This window comes from Anser anser (genome assembly GCF_964211835.1).
Source record: "Anser anser genome assembly, chromosome: 7".
Classification (NCBI taxonomy): Eukaryota; Metazoa; Chordata; class Aves; order Anseriformes; family Anatidae; genus Anser; species Anser anser.
Genome location: NC_139727.1, coordinates 4,516,100 through 4,536,491, shown reverse-complemented (window position 1 = coordinate 4,536,491; position 20,392 = coordinate 4,516,100). Strand labels below are relative to the sequence as shown.

The 20,392-nt window shown below is 36.8% G+C and overlaps 1 protein-coding gene across 4 annotated transcripts in view; it reads right to left on the bottom strand.

The window, feature by feature from the left end:
• VCL (vinculin) overlaps positions 1-20,392 on the bottom strand; it is a 64,099-nt gene that overhangs the window by 20,358 nt on the left and 23,349 nt on the right. For all 4 annotated transcript variants that reach the window (XM_083845178.1, XM_083845176.1, XM_083845177.1 and 1 more), the window contains 6 exons: positions 13,687-13,837; positions 11,856-11,964; positions 9,196-9,318; positions 6,829-6,989; positions 1,552-1,642; positions 86-233 (listed from right to left, as the gene is read on the bottom strand). In XM_083845178.1, coding sequence (XP_083701304.1) covers positions 86-233; positions 1,552-1,642; positions 6,829-6,989; positions 9,196-9,318; positions 11,856-11,964; positions 13,687-13,837 — 783 coding nt within the window. The remainder of the gene's footprint in view (positions 1-85; positions 234-1,551; positions 1,643-6,828; positions 6,990-9,195; positions 9,319-11,855; positions 11,965-13,686; positions 13,838-20,392) is intronic.

Sequence of the window (20,392 nt, the reverse complement as noted above, 5' to 3'; positions counted from 1 at the left end):
TGTGTGAAGAAACAATGCAACTCCAAGTTCAGAATAACTGTTTTAGTAACACTAGAAAATTGTCCATTAAAAGAAATAGATTTACCTAGCTCGGAGATCAGCTAGTTGATCAGTCATCTGGCCCAGAGTTTTGCATGTTCCCAGAATCTCTCTGCGTTCTTTGCCTGCACACAATTCTCCTGCTTTTCCAGCTTCATCAAGGATCTGTCTTATTGCTTGCTCACCAGCATCCCCTAAGATGTACAGTCAGTTAGTAAAACATCAAACAACACTTCCCTTGCTACCTATGAATAAACTCCTACTTTCATGGTGTCCCACCACACTAATTGCACTATGCTCAGTCATCAAAATATATTTATCAAAAACTATGAGATATACGCCAACTGGAATAATGAGAGGATATTTCTGAAATAACACAGCATAATCTTAATAATGTGCATCATGTGCCATGTATTTCAAGTAATTTAATCATTCTGTTATCATAGCTTGATTTCTGTAAGAAAAAATTTATACAATTTGTAATGTATTCAGGCTGAAGAGATTCAGGATGGAAAGATTCATGTAGCCTTAACTTAACACAGTTTTAAATCTGATTTCATTTTGGGAAAAGAAGATGCAAGAATAGCATCCCTGTCCTTGCAATTCAGCCATGGTTCCATCCTCTAGCATGGATAATGGCACCTTTGGTTCCTCCATTAAATTATTACACTGGAATTGGCTCAGAAGTCCTGCCATAAGGACCACTCAGAAGATCAAAATATTACGGGGTTAGTTCAGGGTAATAAGTCTGACTTGCAGCAAGTTCTACAATTATATTTGCATTTGTCTTTAGCTACTGAACAGTTAATGTTGTATTCCATTAACTGTCAACATAAATGACAGAAGACTTTCAAATAACTGAGGTTTCTGGCATTGAGTGTGGTAAAGGGAATGAGGTATAAGCAGCAGCTCCACAGACATGAATAATTCACTTCCAGCTTTTACAACTGTATTATTTTGGCTTCAGTTTCAGACAAAGTGTTTCAGAGATAAGGTCTCCCAAAATCCAAATGGAACTGGCCTCCACCTGGTTTTATTTGTTTTAAAGATGCATACTAAGGAAAAACCTTTATATAAATAAAGCTGACTGTAGTTATAGTATTTATTGCAGTTTTTCATGCTAAGCATTTTCTGTCAAGACTGAAAGAAAAATACTGAGAGTCTGTTATTAGATAAAACTAAAGTTATACAAACTTGAAAGTACAGAATGAGGAAAGTACAGTATTAGGAACTACTGCAGTTAAATACTGCTCAATGTAATTCATGTATTTATGTTTTTACTAGTGGAATGCAAAGAAAAAAATGTGTATGTTATACAGAATACATTTGGACAACTTAAAACAGGCAAAGATTTCCAGGACATTAAACATAACTTGGTAGATCTCCAGTATCTAAAAAAAACACTATCTACTGGTTTCTTTAGAATGATCCACTATGCATAGTTTATTAATGCTTAACAGCTATTCAAACCTTTACAAATCAAAATATTTTGCACTTGTTTTTGAATATTACCTGGAGGTGCATTTGGATCTCTCAGCCAACCTTTTGCCTGGTTCATCTTTGAATCTATTAAGGCTAAAGCTCTTTTCATGGCTTCAGTGTCCTTTGCAAAAGAGAAACCATCGTAATGATTTTCAAAAAATCAAAGCACAAGAAGTCAACACAATCAAAGCAGACAGAAGTTGTATAAAGCACAGCCTACTTACAGAAACACACCCATGTAAGCAGCTCAAAACCCATTTTCAGACTAGCAGTTCATAATCACTTCTTTCCAAGTAAGACAGACATTTTGATTTCACTCAAAATGCAGAAAATACGCATGCAAGTTTAGTGATTTCTCTATTCCTTTATTTACTAGTGTTTTAATTTCTAAATAAGCTCTAATAAGCACACATCTTAAGAGTTAGTTCCATTTTTTTCCTTAGTGTACATCAGAGCATGAAGATTAGAGTCAGCCTTTTAAAAATGGAAATCAGCCAGTGAATTTTGCTACTTTCTGTACAAGAGGCTGCATATCTGCAATTTTCACCTGTTCTGCAGCTTAAAGTCCAATAGCTGCTGTCTGCAGAAAAACAGACTGCCAGTTAATTCCTAGAAATCTCAAATATGGATTTTACTGTCTTTAGAGACTTAAACATTTGTTTACATGTCGTTGTTTTAAACTCAGAACTTCTCTATCAGGAGCAAAGAAGCTGCTGCTTTGACTATTATGTTGCTATTTTCCAGCACGTCTTTGACTAGAGAAGATAAAACCACTCAGTTCTTATCTCCCTGCATACTCTGTTAATTGTTCATGCATCACCTCTCCACTGGAGGCCAGAAGTTTTCTATCCTATACAAACAGACACAGTACGCAGCACCTTAAGTAAGAAGTTGGGAAAAAGCCCAAATAGCTTTCTACCAAACATGTAATGGAAATAATTTGAAATGCATCTAGCATCCCATGATTAGTATACAGATCATCAAAAAAAGCCTGTCCCTTGTGCTGTTAGCTGAATTGGACTACCCATGCCCAGCTCCTACAGAGAAGAGCCTGCTCCAAGCATCTAAGACCACTATCTGGTACAACATGTGATACTCTTGACAATACTAAAAAACTGCCACATTTTTGTGGAGCAGTTCATTCTGCACTCTTAGTCCCGAAGATATATCACTGGGGACATTTTGGCATTTAAGCTTGTTTTATTCAGGCATGTCCGTCTGACAGCTACTTGTAGAGTATTATAATACAACTCAACTAACTTTCTAAAGGTCATTCAACACAGCTGGATATTTTTAAGGGCTCTAGATTCACAACCCAAGAGAGTGCACCAAAAACAGAACTATTTTCACCTGGAAGACTGGTTCTCAAACCTAGAAATTGGGTCTCAGAGCTTAGGTCAGGACCTATTTGACAACATCCAAAGGATAAGACACGCATCTAGGGTTGGAAGGGGGGGGACAATCTTTTAAAAGTTATCTTCTCTATAGCTTGAGATTTGTGCATTTAATATACAAGAGTTAAGTAAATAATCATATAGTAATTTAAAAACTGAAATGAATGCAAAAAAAACAACCTCACCAGCTGTGATGGTAGGTGATAGTTTTCTGTTGTTTTAGGTATGGACTAGAGTAACTTTAGCTTGGAATGAATGGTCTACTGCAGGCCTGTCTACCCATACATAATTTGAAACAAAGGATTAACTGAATTTTTAAAAAGGCAATAGATGTTGCTTAGCACGTTGATGAGATGTTAGGTGTGGGATGACTGGGAAAGGACAGCATTGGGATAATGGGAGGGGCAGAAACTCCTCCCCTCTTTACTAAAGCAGCCTTTTGTGTTGCCTCAGTTGCCTGCTGAGTTGCAGTTACATCAAAATGATAAAGAAGTCTAAGAAGTCTCTCAATCTAAATCTCTTATCAAGGGATAAAATTAAGGGTGTTTCATCTTTTACACATGATTTTGTGACTGCTAGCACTACCTAAGCAATGTGTGTTGAGCTGTATAGCTTGTACACGCATCTGGATGTGCTTGGCGTGTTCATACATGTGGCTTGCATACATGTCTGGAGGCATTTGGTGTGTTAGCACATGTTCACACGTGTGGCTCTTATACACGTCTGAAGGTGTTAGGCGTGCTCACGCATGCTGCGACATGTGGCTTGTACACGTGTCAGGAGTCTGCATGTACATGTGTTTTTCAAATGAAATTGAGGTCCTACCTGCCCTTCATTTAGAACTAGAAACAACTGTAAACAACCAAAATCTGCTGGGACCACAGCACCCAACACAAAGATCATATGAAGGGAATTTTGAAGAAAATATGCAAAGCCAAGCTTTTGGCAGAACAGATAGCTTATTCACCATCCAGGGTTCAATCCCACATGATACTAGATACTTCTCAGCTACCAAAGTTTCAACCCCTTCCACTTCTATGGAAATGGGAAGTGTATGAATTGAGTATTACTTCAAGTTTATTATAAAAACGAAAAGCTAAGAATATACAAATTAAACTGCTCTGTAAAATGAAAAGAGGAAAAATTGGAACAAAACTATGAACAGAAGAAATACATGCAGGGTTTTTTATCTTTTAAGGTTTTGTCAGAGATCAGTATTTTCTCACTATTTCAACTGTAAATCAGCATACTGTTTTTATAAAATCCTGTTTTTCTGCAAGCAGAGATTATTGCAATGCAGTAACAGTAACATGCACTTCAGAGTCTGTATGAAGACCAAAATAGTTTATGGCAAAGCCTACAGCTCTAGTTCTATAAATTTGTTCCTTCTCAACTATATTTATGTAGATTTTGTGATACTTTTATGTATACACAATTCAAGAAAGAATAACAAAAAAAAACTTTCTAAATCAACAGAAGGATATACTATACCAGTAAAATTCAAGATTGTGCATCCCCAAATACACCTTACTTTGCTCCATAAAAGCATGGGAAAAAGATCTTTCCTTTAATCACCAAGCATGAAACACATGCAACAGTAATCTCAAGTAGAAATTAAGAACTCCTCCTCTCCCTCCCAATAAACAAACTGTTCAATACATATATACACAATAAATACAAGGAAATGGTCTATAATACACCACCATTAGCAAACTACTTCCTGCTTCTTTATCCCAGTAAACTTTTCAGCTCAAATTCTTTGTCATCATGTTTGGTTAATGCCTAGTGATACAGTTCCAAATTGCCAATGTGCCCTAATTCAAATACCAAAATACTAGTTAAAAAATTTTCAGCTCAGAAAGCAAAATGATACTTAAATATACTTGTCCGCACAACATACTCATGAATTATGCATAATGACCAACATTTTCCATTTAGAGATACTGCTAATGCACCAACTGTTTTCTTAATAAAATCCTTTATTTAACCTGCCTTGTTAGCAACACAAGTAAGAATTTCCTAAGGCTAGCTTGCCAACTTTTTGCAAGTCCTTTTTTTTCTTTTTTTTTTTTAAACCATGGAAGTTTCCAAATTTCTTCTGTTAAATGAAACTGTACTTGTATTTCATACAATGCAGGAATGCTTAAATCCAAAAATAAAGCTTAATTAAAAAATATACATACAAAATCGAAGTTTTAAGCCTAGATCTGAAGAATATGAACCATCTGAACTGAATGAAGGAAAGCTACTACTGAAAAACTAAGGAATGGACAAATGGACAAAATCCCCAATTTAATAAAGCTTTCTGGACATGCAGAAAGCTTGATCCTGCATAACTGGACCCTTTATTTATAACTACAGATGCTAGTAACACAGATTAACACAAAAGCATTCCACATGAATGTGCTCTAAAATCCTGGGCTAGCTCTAATCAGACTCAGAAAGATCGTCCCAGTGCAGTTCAGCTTGCCATTACCATTCTCTTTGGGACAGCCAGTTCTACTCTTTGGGCTATTAAGAGTCATTTAAAACTTCAATGTGTATATACGTAAGTATGGTGTTACAGCTGGCACACAAATAAAAAGTCGCACAGCACAAGTCTGCACACAGCACAAAATCCCACATACATGCTTGTTTTGTTTTAGTGCAAGGTAGAGGTGTAGGGTGTGGAAGAAAGCTTACCTTCTAAAGGTGAGAAAGGGGTAAGAAACAGGAGAACAAAAACAAAGATGCATAAAGTAGTCATAATAAGGAAGTGATAGTGACAAAATAACTCAAAAGGCAAACTAAGGGCCAAGTGTCAAACAATATAGGCCAAAGTGAATTTAATGTCTAGATTACATCGGTTAGATTTTCTGCAAGAGATTTTATTTGTTAATAAGTCTGGCTTTGTGTCTCAGTATTTTCTTTAAATAAATTTCCAATTACTTGTTGCTTGTAGCACTAACCCTTAAAAAAGTTTATTTCAGCGATTTACCTTAAGACACTTTAAAAACAAAAAAAAAGGAATATCAGTTGTGTAGCTACATCTATCTGTAAGTCCACAATAACACTTTTATGATGCTGGCCATCAAACAGCTTTACAGACTGATGCATATTTCAATATCTGCATTGAGTAACATCTAAGAGCACTGCCTAAACTCTCCAGGTAATTGGTTAAAGTCACTTACACGGTTTAACACTGAATTGTAAAGAACCAATTCTGCCCACATGCCATCTTCACAGAAAGGCTGCTCAGAATAGCATTGTCCTTTTTCAGACAATCCAAACACTTGAAATTTACTTCCATACCCAGACTAAAAATGGGGCAGGGATGGGGTGGGGTGTTGGTGTTCAAGAAGGTATCCCAAAAATTGACTAAAGCTTCCCTAACTTCAGGCCTTTTGCACAAGAAATATGACAACAGTCTAGCTCTTTTAGTAGAAAGTGAGGAAAAAAAAAAGAATCACACAATCTCACTTATGGATGCATAGCTACAGGACCAGTTTAAGGCATAGAACAATACTTTTTACACCTAATTTCCATCAGTCAAATATGATGCAAGTTAACTATACGTAGCAAACAAAAAAAAATGGAGAGGAATACATTGTATTCCAGGATGACATATTACACATCAGAACTAAGGTGTGAACAAATTTAAGTCCTCTGTGCAACCATTCAGCTCCAGTAACCACTGGGCCACCTTCAAATAACAGTCCTTCAATCTAGCTTGTTGAGAAAGAAAGCTAGGTTTGAAAAACACATTAAAACAATCATCTGTGGAGATGTTGTTCAACCTTGAAGAGATTACTTAATGCTATTACAGTATTGCAAAACTGATGGACAAATGCACATTTCAACAGTCTCATACTCACAAGTAAGTCTACAACACAAGAGTTAGACTTCTATATCCAAACATAAATGTGAAACATACCTTGCTGGCCCAGGCATCTTCATCCCAGGAAGTGAGTTGTAATACACGGATTATTTCATTTATCTCAGCACTCATTTTCTCTACTGTGAAATTGCGATTTTTCAAGGCCTCTTCTATTCCCTGGCTTTTAGAGTTTTTCGTGGTTACAAAAATTTTCATAGCTGTAAAAATACCATAGATTAGAAAAAGCTACATGTAAGATACAATCAATATTCATGGTAACCCTGAATACTATTGCATTAATGCAGAGATAGTGCTTTTTCCTTTTTAATTTTTTTTTTTTTATGGAACAGTTTATCTAAACAGATTGTAGTTTTGATCAACTGTGCTTCTTGGAGCTTTTTGTCTTGCTTGTTGTTTTTTTTAAATCATTAAGTCTACATCTAACAGCATTTTTAACATTACTGTACAGGTTTTAGCTCTGAAACCAGTTAAGTAGACTGACATAGCAATACTACTCTTGTACCAACCACATTCCTAATTTCCAATTAAGAAGACTGTCAGACATAGAAACACTGGCTTTGGCATGTGGTAAGAGTTCAAACCTGGTTAGTAGTACATTCTGCACACAATGCCATCAGTGCCTTGCTGCTACAGCTGACAGTGTTTTGTCAGTGCAGTGAGATCCAGAAAATACCACTGGAACTTAATTTTATATTAACTTGCAATTAATTATTTTTTTTAACCTTATTACAACTGTCTCACTTTATCCAGTTCACAGTTCCTCACACAGACAAGTGTCAAATCAGGGAGGTGATTGTCCCCCTGTACTCGGCTCTGGTGAGGCCGCACCTTGAGTACTGTGTCCAGTTTTGGGCCCCTCGCTACAAGAAGGACATGGACGTGCTCGAGAGAGTCCAGAGAAGGGCAACGAAGCTGGTGTGGGGTCTGGAGAACAAGTCTTACGAGGAGCGGCTGAGGGAGCTGGGGTTGTTTAGCCTGGAGAAGAGGAGGCTCAGGGGAGACCTCATCGCTCTCTGTAGGTACCTTAAAGGAGGCTGTAGAGAGGTGGGGGTTGGTCTATTCTCCCACGTGCCTGGTGACAGGATGAGGGGGAATGGGCGAAAGTTGCGCCAGGGGAGGTTTAGGTTGGATGTTAGGAAGAACTTCTTTACTAAAAGGGTTGTTAGACATTGGAATGGGCTGCCCAGGGAGGTGGTTGAGTCGCCACCCCTGGAGGTTTTTAAAAGACGTTTAGATGTAGCCCTTAGTGATATGGTTTAGTGGAGGACTTGTTAGTGTTAGGGCAGAGGTTGGACTAGATGATCTTGGAGGTCTCTTCCAACCTAGACGATTCTGTGATTCTGTGATTCTGTGAAATGCACTCCATTAATACCATTAGCCACCAGCCTTTGGGATGGCAAACAGCATTTGAAGCCATTATTTAACAGATGTCCACAATATCTCTATTCTGAGACAGAAATAAACCTTATGCACACGTGCAATACTAACATTACACTCATTATCTTTGCAGAAGGGATGGAGGGAAAGCAATGTGATATATTTAGAAGAACTGTTCTATGATGCAGATCTATTCCGCAGTATAGCCAGGAAAATAAAGGCAAGTTCACATCCCTTGATACCCTGGCAACAGAGTCTGTGCACACTTCCTCACCCAAACAAAAAACAGTGTTCGCCCAATTTTTAAGTTTACTGCTAAACCATGTATTTTATTTGCATTTTTTGTTCCTCCCCATTATCATAACATGCCAAAGACGAGCCAGAGAAATACAGCAGAAGGATATTCTGTATACAGTTATTAAGCAAGCAAAAAATCTGAATAGGTTAAAGGGAGATGATTGTTCTGTTTAAGAAACCACCACGGCGCAAAACTTGGTCTGGACCACATTACACCTGCGTGCATTTCACTGCTCTTTCCACCCAGGCTGCCCTAAGAAGCAGACAACTCTTGTGCCTGCCTATACTTGGCTCGGCACAGTGAGATACTGGCAGGGCACCCACATAAAAGGAAACGGTGATGCCAACAGGCTGTTATGTCCTTGCAAAAGATCTTGGTACACCAGAGCCAGTAACACTACAGCAGTCCAAAGTGAAGGTTTCAAAACAGCAGTTATCTCTTACTACAACTGAGCTACTCCATTACACCAAGCCTTTTAACCAAAACTGTTCTTACAAGATTATATTAATGCACAGCCTCTTAGGGATATATGCTAAACAACGATTAAATACTTAAAATCAAGAAAGCAAACTGCCATTCAAAAAAATCAAATGTATCGTGTAGTTATTTGCCATTGGTACAGAAGCAGTGTCAATGCTGATATTTTTTAGCCAACATAAAACAATGTAATTACAATTCAGCATAGATACTGATTCAGAGTGATATTAAAAATTAAAGCAAAAAAATACCTGAAATAAGTACTGGCAATAGCTCCTTCACTGTATTCATGGAGTTTACCAGCATAACTCTATGTTCCTGATGAGTTAACTCCTGTTGTCTTTCATCAATCATTTTCGCCATCTTTGTCATTCCTAAAAGATTAAAGCAATTAAACAGTCAGAAATGCAGCATTAAGTTTAATTCGCAATAGTTAGGCTTTCTAAACAAGAACAAAGTGTAATGCGTAACAGCAACTACATTTAAAACATTTCTCTATATTAGAAGTCATTATTTAAATTGCATTCCAGGTGCTTCAAAGTCATTGATTCAAAACCTAGCCACTATTCAAGGAAGAATGGAAGTCTCAAAACTCTAGATTTAAAATACCAGCAATAAAATATGAAAATAATACCCCGAGTAACCAGTTTCAGACATTAAGTCACCCCATGAACTCTGGAAGCCAATTTGCAGGCTTGGTGGTTTGTGGGTTTGTGTTTTTTTCCTCCTCATTTTCTGTTAGGATTTGATCAAAGATTTAAGAGTTAATGTCAGGAAAAGGAAACATCTGGTGTTTTTTTTGTTTGTTTTGCCTTCAAAGTTTTTGTCTTTAAGTTCTAGCAGAGCTCAAGAATTGTATTTATTTCTACTTCAGTTCTGCTGGAAATATTTCAGTGCTCTAGAACTGTGCAAAGAATTAAATTTATTCTAGCACAAATCTAAGAGCTAAGACTTGCAAGGTTTACCACACAGCACATGTGGAAACTTCAGACACAGCTCCATAAAAATTTAAACTGCTTTAAATTGGTACTGTTATGGTCCCACCCTCTCCCCCTTAACAGGGCACAAAGTTGGCAGAAATTTACACACTGTGTGGCTGAAATAATCTGCTAGTTAGCATCTTAAGCATCTTTATATAACAATGGTTACATGAGCTTTAATGCCAATGCTAAATAGTAACAGAACCACCACACTGCCAGCACAGAGTGGATAAATTGTGCAGAACCACGTTTTTGTTCAAATGACAGAAGACACCTAAAGACTCCACTCTACTTCCACCACAAAACCTGTAAGCACTTGGTTGATCTAGTGGAAAGATATCCTTGCTCATGGCAGGAGGTATTGGAGTGGATGATTTTTGCTGGTTCCATTCCAACCTAAATCATTCTATGATTCTATGATCCCATTATTTATACAGTTCTCATATTGACAGTAAGGTCAGATGCCCAGTGATATAACTGAAGGCAACAAGGACTACTGGCATAAAAAGTTTTGTGGACATGGGCTGTAGGTGTTAAGTAGCACATATTTAGAGCATGCCAGAAGCACAAGATTAACTGTGTATCTGTTTAACAGTACAAATTTAGACAAGATTAGTTCTAAGAAATCAGACAGTTGTCTAACACCTATTACCTCCATCATACAACCAAAACAGCAAGTTATGTCTGAAGTTAGTGAGAAATCCCAAAGGCTTCTGACTAAGCCAAATAAAATAAATCAAAGTTTAGGGAAACCTCCATTTTAATGACATGGAAGATAATGACCACAGAGAAATTATAAGCGTAAAATAACTAATTTCACAGAAAGAAGATTATCTGTTTTGCTTGATCTTTTCCTGTTCATAAGAAAGCAAAAATCTACTTAGCTGAAGGTAATTTCTCTTGGGACATTACAGAAATTTAAAGAACGCTATACCTTCATATGAAAATTAAAGTTTTTCACATCTAGAAACAGAGTAAAGTATATACTTATGTTCAATAAAAACAGCATAATTTTCAAGTACACCAAGGATGACAAACGTACTCTGACATTAGAGCTACTGGTCTGTTAGCATCCAATTTCATTTTTGAACTAGCTATCCTTACACTACATACATATTCTTATTTATATGTATAAATAGCTTCTTTATAAGCATTCTTCAGTTCAGTGTAACTTCACTGCAACATCTTCCTATATTCCTAGCACAACACCTACTTTTTGTAGAATACTTTTGTTAAACTACTTCATGCTTGCTGGAATCAAAGCATTTGGAATAGTGGATGACAGAGCTTGATGGTAGGTTTCCTCCATAGCAACCCAGTGCTTCACTTACCAGTCATTTATTTCCACCAGTAAAAGAGTGCGAGTTAGCACAGGGAAATAACAAGCAGTGAAGGAGCATCAAATAATGAAGGAAAAGAATTATGTTAACAGCTGGACTTTTGCATTACACTGCAAGACAGCTATTTCTGCAACCTCATTAATATGTTAATCTATGACATGGTGCTTCTACTACTCCAAGTAATTCCTATTAGCCCTAACCATCTCAGTTAGCACAGACATTTTAGCATCTTAATTAACTTCATAGCTGTGAGTGCTTAATTACACAAGTTTCTTTTTTTTTTGTTTGTTTTATTCTAACTAATGCATGCTTACTTCCCTCACATAACAGTGTAGAAAATTAGAGTACATATCACCTGTATAGTGTGTGCCATTTACCAGCGTCCCGACTATTCTTTATTCTTAAGAAAGAATGTCAATCACAAAATAGTAATCAGTCACGCTCTAGTTTAAACAGACACTTTCAAAGCAAATGCTCTATCATTATCCAAATGCTCAAAGCTTGGTTAAGGTGAATAAGGTGTGTGGGGTAGAAAAGATAGTGGAAAAGACTACACTTCGAATGTTTACGATAGACTGCAGCAAATCAAACCTGGCCCTAGATTCTTTGTGTATGTCACCAAATCCTCCATAGTCTCTACTACTTCCGCCACAGTCAGATATTCCAATATTCCTTTGCAGACACGGATGATTTTACGGACCTAAAAAAGGAATATTCCATCATTTATTAGATGAAGCTAGGTTACACTTGAATTAGAAATGCAAGCTTATCATTAGAACAGGATAGGTATAGCATTTGTGATCACCTGTACATCATGTTAGCAAAGGTCTGGGATACAGAGAAAGCAGACTCCAAACGCTCATAGGAAATATTATTCACCATACAGCTTTACATATGGATAAAGAATTATGAAGCACTCCAGTGAGAGAAGGTAGATACAACATCTTAAACCTTCCAGAAAAATCTGTCTGTGAAGACTGTACTTTATTTACCTCTGGACTTCTGCCTCAGCAATTGATTACTTAATTTTTTTAGTTCACGTTTAATTGCACAGAGTTCTCCTAAGTTGTTTAACTTAATTGTCTTACCTCCTGAACCACATTATTTCTGACAACACCATGTACAATTTTCATTGAAGAATGACTTAATTAACATTTAACTCAGATCAACCACATGCAGGGTTCAGTCCTTAGGACAGATCATAATTTCCTCTAAAATTCACTTTAATTTTGTCTCCATGCTAGTTTATCTTGAAGCACAGTAGGATACAGTCATGACAGGTTTTGTATTAGAGAGAAATTGATCATTACAGACTTAATTTTTTTTTAAACACACAGATGTAAGAGACAAGACTTCAATGAAGCATTAACTCCAAATAAATCAACCTCTTTCCTAAACACTGGAAAAAGGGAAATTAAAAGCTATTAACTTCCTTGCAATTATGCCCTATAAAACTTTGTAGCATCTATTAAAAACACTTAAATTGTGTAATCACCAGTGCTACTGAGGTGTCCCATAGCATTCTCCCCATTTCAGAGGAATATGCTAACAGTACCACGAGCTGATTAAATGTGACATAGGGATGCCACATTAGACCACTCAGAACAGCAGTAACACAATTTCTTACATTAACAGACAGCTGCACAGGTAAAATTTACAATTAACAAGAGCATTTCTAACAGCATTAGCTTCACTTCCTCATAACAGCATAATATTTGCTGTTTAGAAAGGAATGACTCCATATTCCCAGTGAGAGAATCACAAGATTAAATAAGATTCGTAACACAAAGAAAAGCTTTCAGGTATAAGATACTCAATATCCATCCACCCCCTTCCTTTTTAAGTTCTCTTGCATCTCTGTCTTTTTCCCATCTGAGGCACTACAAACAGTGCCTCTGAGCCACTTTTTGGCTTGCACTAAAGCCAAAATGAAGCAACTGTTACATCTATCAGAACACGTCCTCTGGCTAACCAGTCAGCCCAAATTTGGATGATCTCCTCCGCCCCAAGGCCAATTAAGTTGCCACAGCTAATGGGGTCAAAGACAGACATGTTAGGGTGTAACACACTGAAAACAGTGAAGGGACACAGAATTTAAGGATCAGGTATGGGTACAGTGAATGGAATACAGAAAAATGTCAGGAAGATATAAGACAGGGTAGATAAAATCAGGCCTTTTTGCACAATAATTACAAGCAACACAAACATTATGTCATACAAAGATGCTCTTAATGAAACAGAGCATGAAGACTAAGCTTCTTCTGACAAAAAGGAATGCAGAATATGCTTCTAGTCAAGGTAAGACAATCAAAATCACATTCAACTGCAATAGCCTACGTTAGCTGAATACTCGGTTAGGTAGATATTTGAATTAATAATACCATTGTGCAGATACCTATGTCACTCATATTGGGATTCCTACCTCTGCTTCATCAAATGTCAGAAGCAAGTCTGATGTTCCAGAAAGGATACCTCTTGATCCATCAATCAGATAGTCACGAGCTGGTACCGAATAAGGATCTGCTTGCAGCATCTGGGCTGCCCGGACAAGTTTGGTGCAGGCATTCTCCACCCTGTGGGAAGTCATCAAACGAAAGTTGTTGATCACTTCGTAAAAGCAACAGATATGGAAAAAGGCTGAAGGATTTGTTTTTAACCTTACTACTTGAAACACTACAAGCAAATTGATCGTTATACATCTTTATAGTTTAAAAAGTGAGATTAGTTTAACAAGACTAATTTTTAATTTATTTTTTTTTCAGTAAGCCAGTCTTCCAGCGTAGTGAACGAAGTATTGTATGTACAGCAGTCAATACAGGGTGTCATTAAGGAGAGGTCCCAGCCATCATCATGGTGGAACACCTTTCATTCTGAACGATGGGACAGAAAACAAAACAACTGTTCTTTTAGGACTTCAGAATCAAATTAATTGCTATCCATTATCATCCTTGTATTTGCACTGACATTCAAGAAGGAATTGCTAAATATTAAATGATAGCTACATATTAAAACAAAGAAACAAAAGAAACAATGAGAAAACTAAGACTCACTGCCCTGCTCCTTGAAGCTACAGACTAGCTCTTCAAAGTCTGTTAACACTCATATGAGCGAAACAGCATTTTAAATGGCCGTAAGATTCAGTGATATGGTATAAATGTCAAGTGCAGCTTGTGATTGCACACGTAAAAACAGAAAGGAGGTTTTACAAAATACTATCGTATATAAATACAGTAACACAAAATACTACAATAAGCAAGTAAGCTCTAAAATTAGTTTATTTCTGTCAAGCCATTAACATGACAATTTAAAAAAGATCAAAAATTGAAACATTCAAGACTTTGGGTTTTGTTTGCTTGTTTTAATTACTTCACAACAGCTTAGAGGAATACAAAATTTGGACTCTGACTAGTTACTGACTACGCTGACTATGACTTTCCTCCTTTCTCTCCCTTTTAAGAAGAATCTAAATACAGACTCTATGCTTGAGTGCCATGTGCTTACTCAAACTGCACCAAGTTCCAACAAACATGAAACTCTTTCAGTACAGCAATATTATTTCTCAACGTTTTTCATGCTTCTCAGAGCCCATTTTCTACCGACCGCTTGGACAGTCTTCTCTCATACTTTCAGTGTCATTGGAAAGTTAGTTATTTCATTTTCTCCCCTATGCTCCTTGCTACACAAATGGCAGAACTTAATGGTTACTACTAACATTGGCTACACTAGAAATAAGATTCGTTACAGGAAAACACACATTTTTTCATAAAGTAAAGTTTTCATCTAATGGCTCCCTCGAGCAGATCAAATTGGGTCAGCTGCCCTTATCACAACCTGCTCTTCAGTGAGACATCTGCTCAGCACATCAGGTGGTGGTAGCTCACAACTGAGCAGGAAAACACAGGAGGACTTTAAGGTGGGAATGGTCTGCTCATTGCTATGCCATGTACTCAGCTCTATTATCAAAGTCAACTGACGGCACTAAATTAGATTTCCCCACTTACTTCTCAAATTTATTCTTTTCAACTCTGCCAAGAAAGGGATTAAACAAATCACCTATTCAGCCAGCTCTGAGACATGCTCAGAAATACTTCATTTCCTACAGTTCAATTTCATGGTCATCTGTTTAATGCCAATTATCATCCCAAGGCTGGCTTTTTCATTTGTGAAAAAAAAAAAAGAAAAAAAAACTAGTGTAAGTGTGCATTACCTCCAGAAGTCACCACAATTTAGCACAAAAATAAAGTTTCTAAAGATTCAAAGATTTCTCTTACAGTTTTTTCAGAGCTGGACTTTCAAAAGGTAATCCTGCATTTTACTTCTACAATGCCCACTTTGTACAAATTTCCCACTGCATTTAAAAGACCTCAGGAGCATGCACTATGTACAAAAAAGCAGAGAGGTGTTAAAAAAAAAAAACCACAGATGCCCTCCGATCCTTGCAAGGCATACATGCCAGGAAACAAAAGATGGGAAAGGGGAGTAGGGAGTAAATCAGTTACTTGGACTTTTTTCCCCCCAATAAACCACACTTCAAAGAGTTGCTTTTCTCTCACAAAAATCAAACACATACAAAAGCTTTCAATTTCTTTCATTGCTTCATTTCAACTTCAAGTTCATTGCTATGGTAAATTTTCAGCCTAAAACTTCATAAAAGCACAGCTGATTCACAGCATCTTTGATACTTTATGCTTTTAATTTATATAATTTGCATTTTTGTGTAGAATCCACACCTACAGAATTACACTATAGGACTAAAGAAAACTTCAGATAGGTATGTATTTTATATACGTACTTTGAGACAAAAGTATTTTAAGTTTAGACAAACGGAAAAAATAAGCCATAGAAATAAAGAAAGTAATGCTAATGACAATTTCTGTGAGTTACCACCACCATCACCTATTCTTTGTCACATTCAGAACCGGAGAGCATATATTATATCTAGTTTGCAAAGGGAAGCAGGTATGCTCGATAAACATCAGAGCTGAAGGTCCTCCAACACCAAAAGATCCTAAAATACCAGTTCACAGAAGAGCCTGCACACGCTGTAATATAATGTACATTACACACTAATACATCATAAATAATTCATTTTAATATTCAGGGTGTTGGCTTATAAATAAAAATCGCATTTTAAATGCCCAAAAAATAGCTAAATAACTGCTAGATATGTAAACCAAATTGAACGTTATTTGAACCAAATTGAATGAACGTTAGATAACACCCCATTTATAGTTGAAGGTCAGTAAGCAAGATGTATTTTGATACTCATTTTCTTAGACGTACACAGATCACAACATAACTGTAATGGAATTGGGTTTGTATAGATGAGAATGTTTATGTACTTTCAAAAAACATTAAAACTGCTAAAATACAGACTGTGTGTGTAAAAACATCTCGTTTTACTTTGTGGTCTACTTCATTTTGAGTAGTATTTTGTATCGGACTTGATTACATTTCAGAATGACAGTGTGGTAATTCTGTTTGATTTACTGACAAGCTGTTTCAAAGTTTGGCAATTCTAGCATAGCACCATTTTTTTAAAAAAACGTTATATAGTACTGTTCAGAATGTTTTTTTTCTTGTTGTCGTTAAAAATAAATAACAGTTTAAAGACTAATAGTAGTCAAAAAGAGTAAGTCTTTTTCATTAAGACACTTTCAACACTAAAGCAAGAAACTCCAGAGAATCAAATATTTCACATTTCACATTGCTCATGTGAACTACTAGCCATAGTAAGCGATGGCATCTCTTCACTGGCAAGTAAGTCAACGTGTTTACTGTAGTGTATGAAAGAACAAGCCTATAAGAAGACAGAGATAGCTGAATAGTTAGAGTAATGCAAGACCATGATATGATCTACCTTCCAGTAACTCAATTGCCTCTACCTTAAGATAAGTCATCCCTATAATCTCACTGTGTTCACTTCACTAGCTTAACACTGAGAAAATCAGAGTTTGGCACAGAGATACCTGCAGCCTAACTTGCATTGTAGACATAAACAAAAGCAAAGGCAGGGGAATTGTGTCAGGTAGGGTTACATATAATTTAGCTACTTTTAAATCAGCTAGCTCTTTTTAAATATTCAGTTCAAAGATGCATGTGAAAGAACTCAGTTTTTCTAAAACCATTTCTCCGTTAAGACTAGGAAAACACACTGTTCACTTATGTTGTTTCATTTTATGCTCCTAATTACAGAGGATTTAGCATTAACACATAGGTCAGATAGGTAATGACAAATCCATTTTCTTTCTTCTCAGTTCGACAGCCAAAACCATCTAATCCCTGTATTGCAAATTAAAAATACAACCTCATTTTAAAAAAAGTGTATTTATTTTAGAGGAGTGATTACAATATAACTGTGTTAACACCAGCCAAATTCTGTGTGGAGAAGACAGACATGGGTCACACTATTCCCAACAATGCTATTTTTCAGTAGTCAGTCAGCTTCATTGCCGTTATCTTCTTCAAAAAGCGTGAGGAAAAATTTAGCTTACGCTGAACTTTTTTTTTCCCCCCAGGGCTGAAACAAAGATGCCTGCTCAAAATGCCTAAATAAGGCTTGTTTCAATTTCTAATGACTCCAGTTGTAGTGGCTAAGCTCACTAGAGTTTAGGTTACTTACTGTTCAGAAATATTTTGTTTGCTTTTTAATTTGTGTTAACTTCAGCTGGTTAATATAGCTGACCAGCAATGCAGCTCTAGCTTGGCCACAAAAATGCCAATACAGAACAGCATTACTGCTGATTTATTAAATGAATTTGCATACGCGAGTTAAATGCAGACATTTTTATTCTGAGTGCAAACAAATCAGGTGTTACACTATTCATTGTCTAGAGATAGCAGATTTTCCTTCTTTACAAGTATAACAAATAATATAAACACACTGCAAAACATCTGATATAATTTATATGAATTGCTCATACTCCTTCAGGATTAAGACAATTAAAATAAAGAACATGGCATTTTCTAACTCTAGGTCAGTAGTTCCAACGTGGTTTATGTCAGCAGCAAGCAAAGGGATGCATCATAGCTTCTCAGCAGCCAACAAATAGTTCTGCTGCACAATCACACTCCTACTGGAAAACCTGACACATTACCACCATATATATTACACTTATTGTGAACCCTCAATGTCAGTCTCAAACAAGCCAAAACCCCAGTCTTTAAGAAGACTAAACCAATCTTCTCCCTCATCCTCTGAGAGTTATCGCCTCAAGTCTGGTGGTCATTTTGAGTGAGGAAAGTATGCACAGGGAATGCAGTGCTAGTGCATGCACAGTGTTCATTATCCTATCAGACGTGTGTCAGTACAAGTTTTGTAGAAATCCCTTAAAAAGGACTGCCAGTTCCTGAACCAGCACTTGAGAAACAAGCACCCCTCCCCTCAAAAGAAAAACAACCCTCATCTGTTTCACCTCCTGAATCCAAGTCCTGCCCTTAAACACAGAAACAGGTAGGACTCCCTTGGCAGCTCATTCATGACTGTCACTTGTTCCTACAACACACAAGTCAGTGATACGCTCCACAGGGTTAACAAGAAACCATTAACAAGTACTAGTTCACTCTATTATAAATTCCAGGTTAACAAAAACCAACAAATGCAACAGGTTATCATTTATGAATGCCACTGATCATTCAAAATTCATGTTATTGAATCTGAAGTACCACATGAAGTACATTTCATTACGGGGATGTGGTTTTGCTTTCCATTTTTACTGTATTACAATCCAAGCAGTCATACATTGCTGCACAAGGTCCTTGCTTTCAGCATAAAGTGGTACCATTTAGCAGTGCTTATATCACACTTCTATAGTAACTTAACTATTTAAGTCTCCAGAATCTCCTAAACGTTGATCAAAGCCTGGTTGCTGTAAGCCATTAACAAGTCTTTTCCTTAACCCCTTACTCACTTTAGTGAACAAGAAGCTATAATGAGGTAAAACTCTACACACTCTAGAAAATGAGTACAGCATTACACATATACAACTCACTAAGAAGCAAGAAAATGGTTTTAGTCTCATTTTAATACACGTACACACACACCCTCCAATAAATAAATATTCAGAAAAAAAACAAGTCAAATCCTACCAAACAAAACAGCCAAACAAGATCACACACCAGAAACACAGCATAATAAATACTATAGTGGACTGTATCAAAGGCCCATTTAGCAAAGTATCCTGTCTGCAAAAGTAGCTACAAATACATGCCTTCAGTGGGTTAAGAACAGGATAAGCATTTATCATACTTCCTTTGGGCACTCTCCCATCCTCCAACAATTTTCAGTTCTTAGGATTTCCTGTAGTTTGCCTATTTGATATTCCACAATGAATTCCTCTGAATACTTGCTTGTTATCCTCCAAACTTACATAAAGGAATTGTAATAGTACCTGACTCGCATGAGTAACCTCCCCCTACTGTCGGTTTATGAACTATCTTAACGCAATGCCCTCATCAAGTTCTTGCACAGGAAGAAAAGTAGAAACTTCACCTTCTCCATGTGCTATTCAAGGTGGGGGATGGTAGCATATAGTGACATTTTAGCCTCTCATCCTTCACTGATAAACCTAACTGTTGGTTTACATTGTGACCACTACTGAGCATATTATGGGTGCTCTCACCAGCATATCACAGAACCAGAACCTCGCTGTCATTATCAGTGATGGTCAGTTCAAAGCCAAACATCCTGTCAGAAGCAAGAGCTGCTGCTCTCCCACACACAGGCACAACTTCAGACCTTCCAAAATGATTTCATCCACGCTTAATATCAAGTAATTCACTTTAATATGTTCCTGCTGTAATTTCTAAGTCATCCGTTAATCTCACTATCCTGCATAAGATTTTGGGTAAATCATCAAGTAGTTTCACCTCACTGCTCATTCTAGTTTCCAGGGCATTACTGAACACTGTTAAAAGCACCAATACCAGCCCAGATCTTTAAAGCCCAACTAATTACCTCCCACCATTGCTAGGGTTAACCATGTAATTTTTCCTTTCACTTTCAATCTTCTCTTTTCTATGAAAGATCTTTTCTTATTACCGTGTCTACTTCATTTTCTTTAAAAGCCTTCAGACTGTGCCAAAAACTTCAGAAACCAATGTGTACCATACAACTCTGATTATCCTTT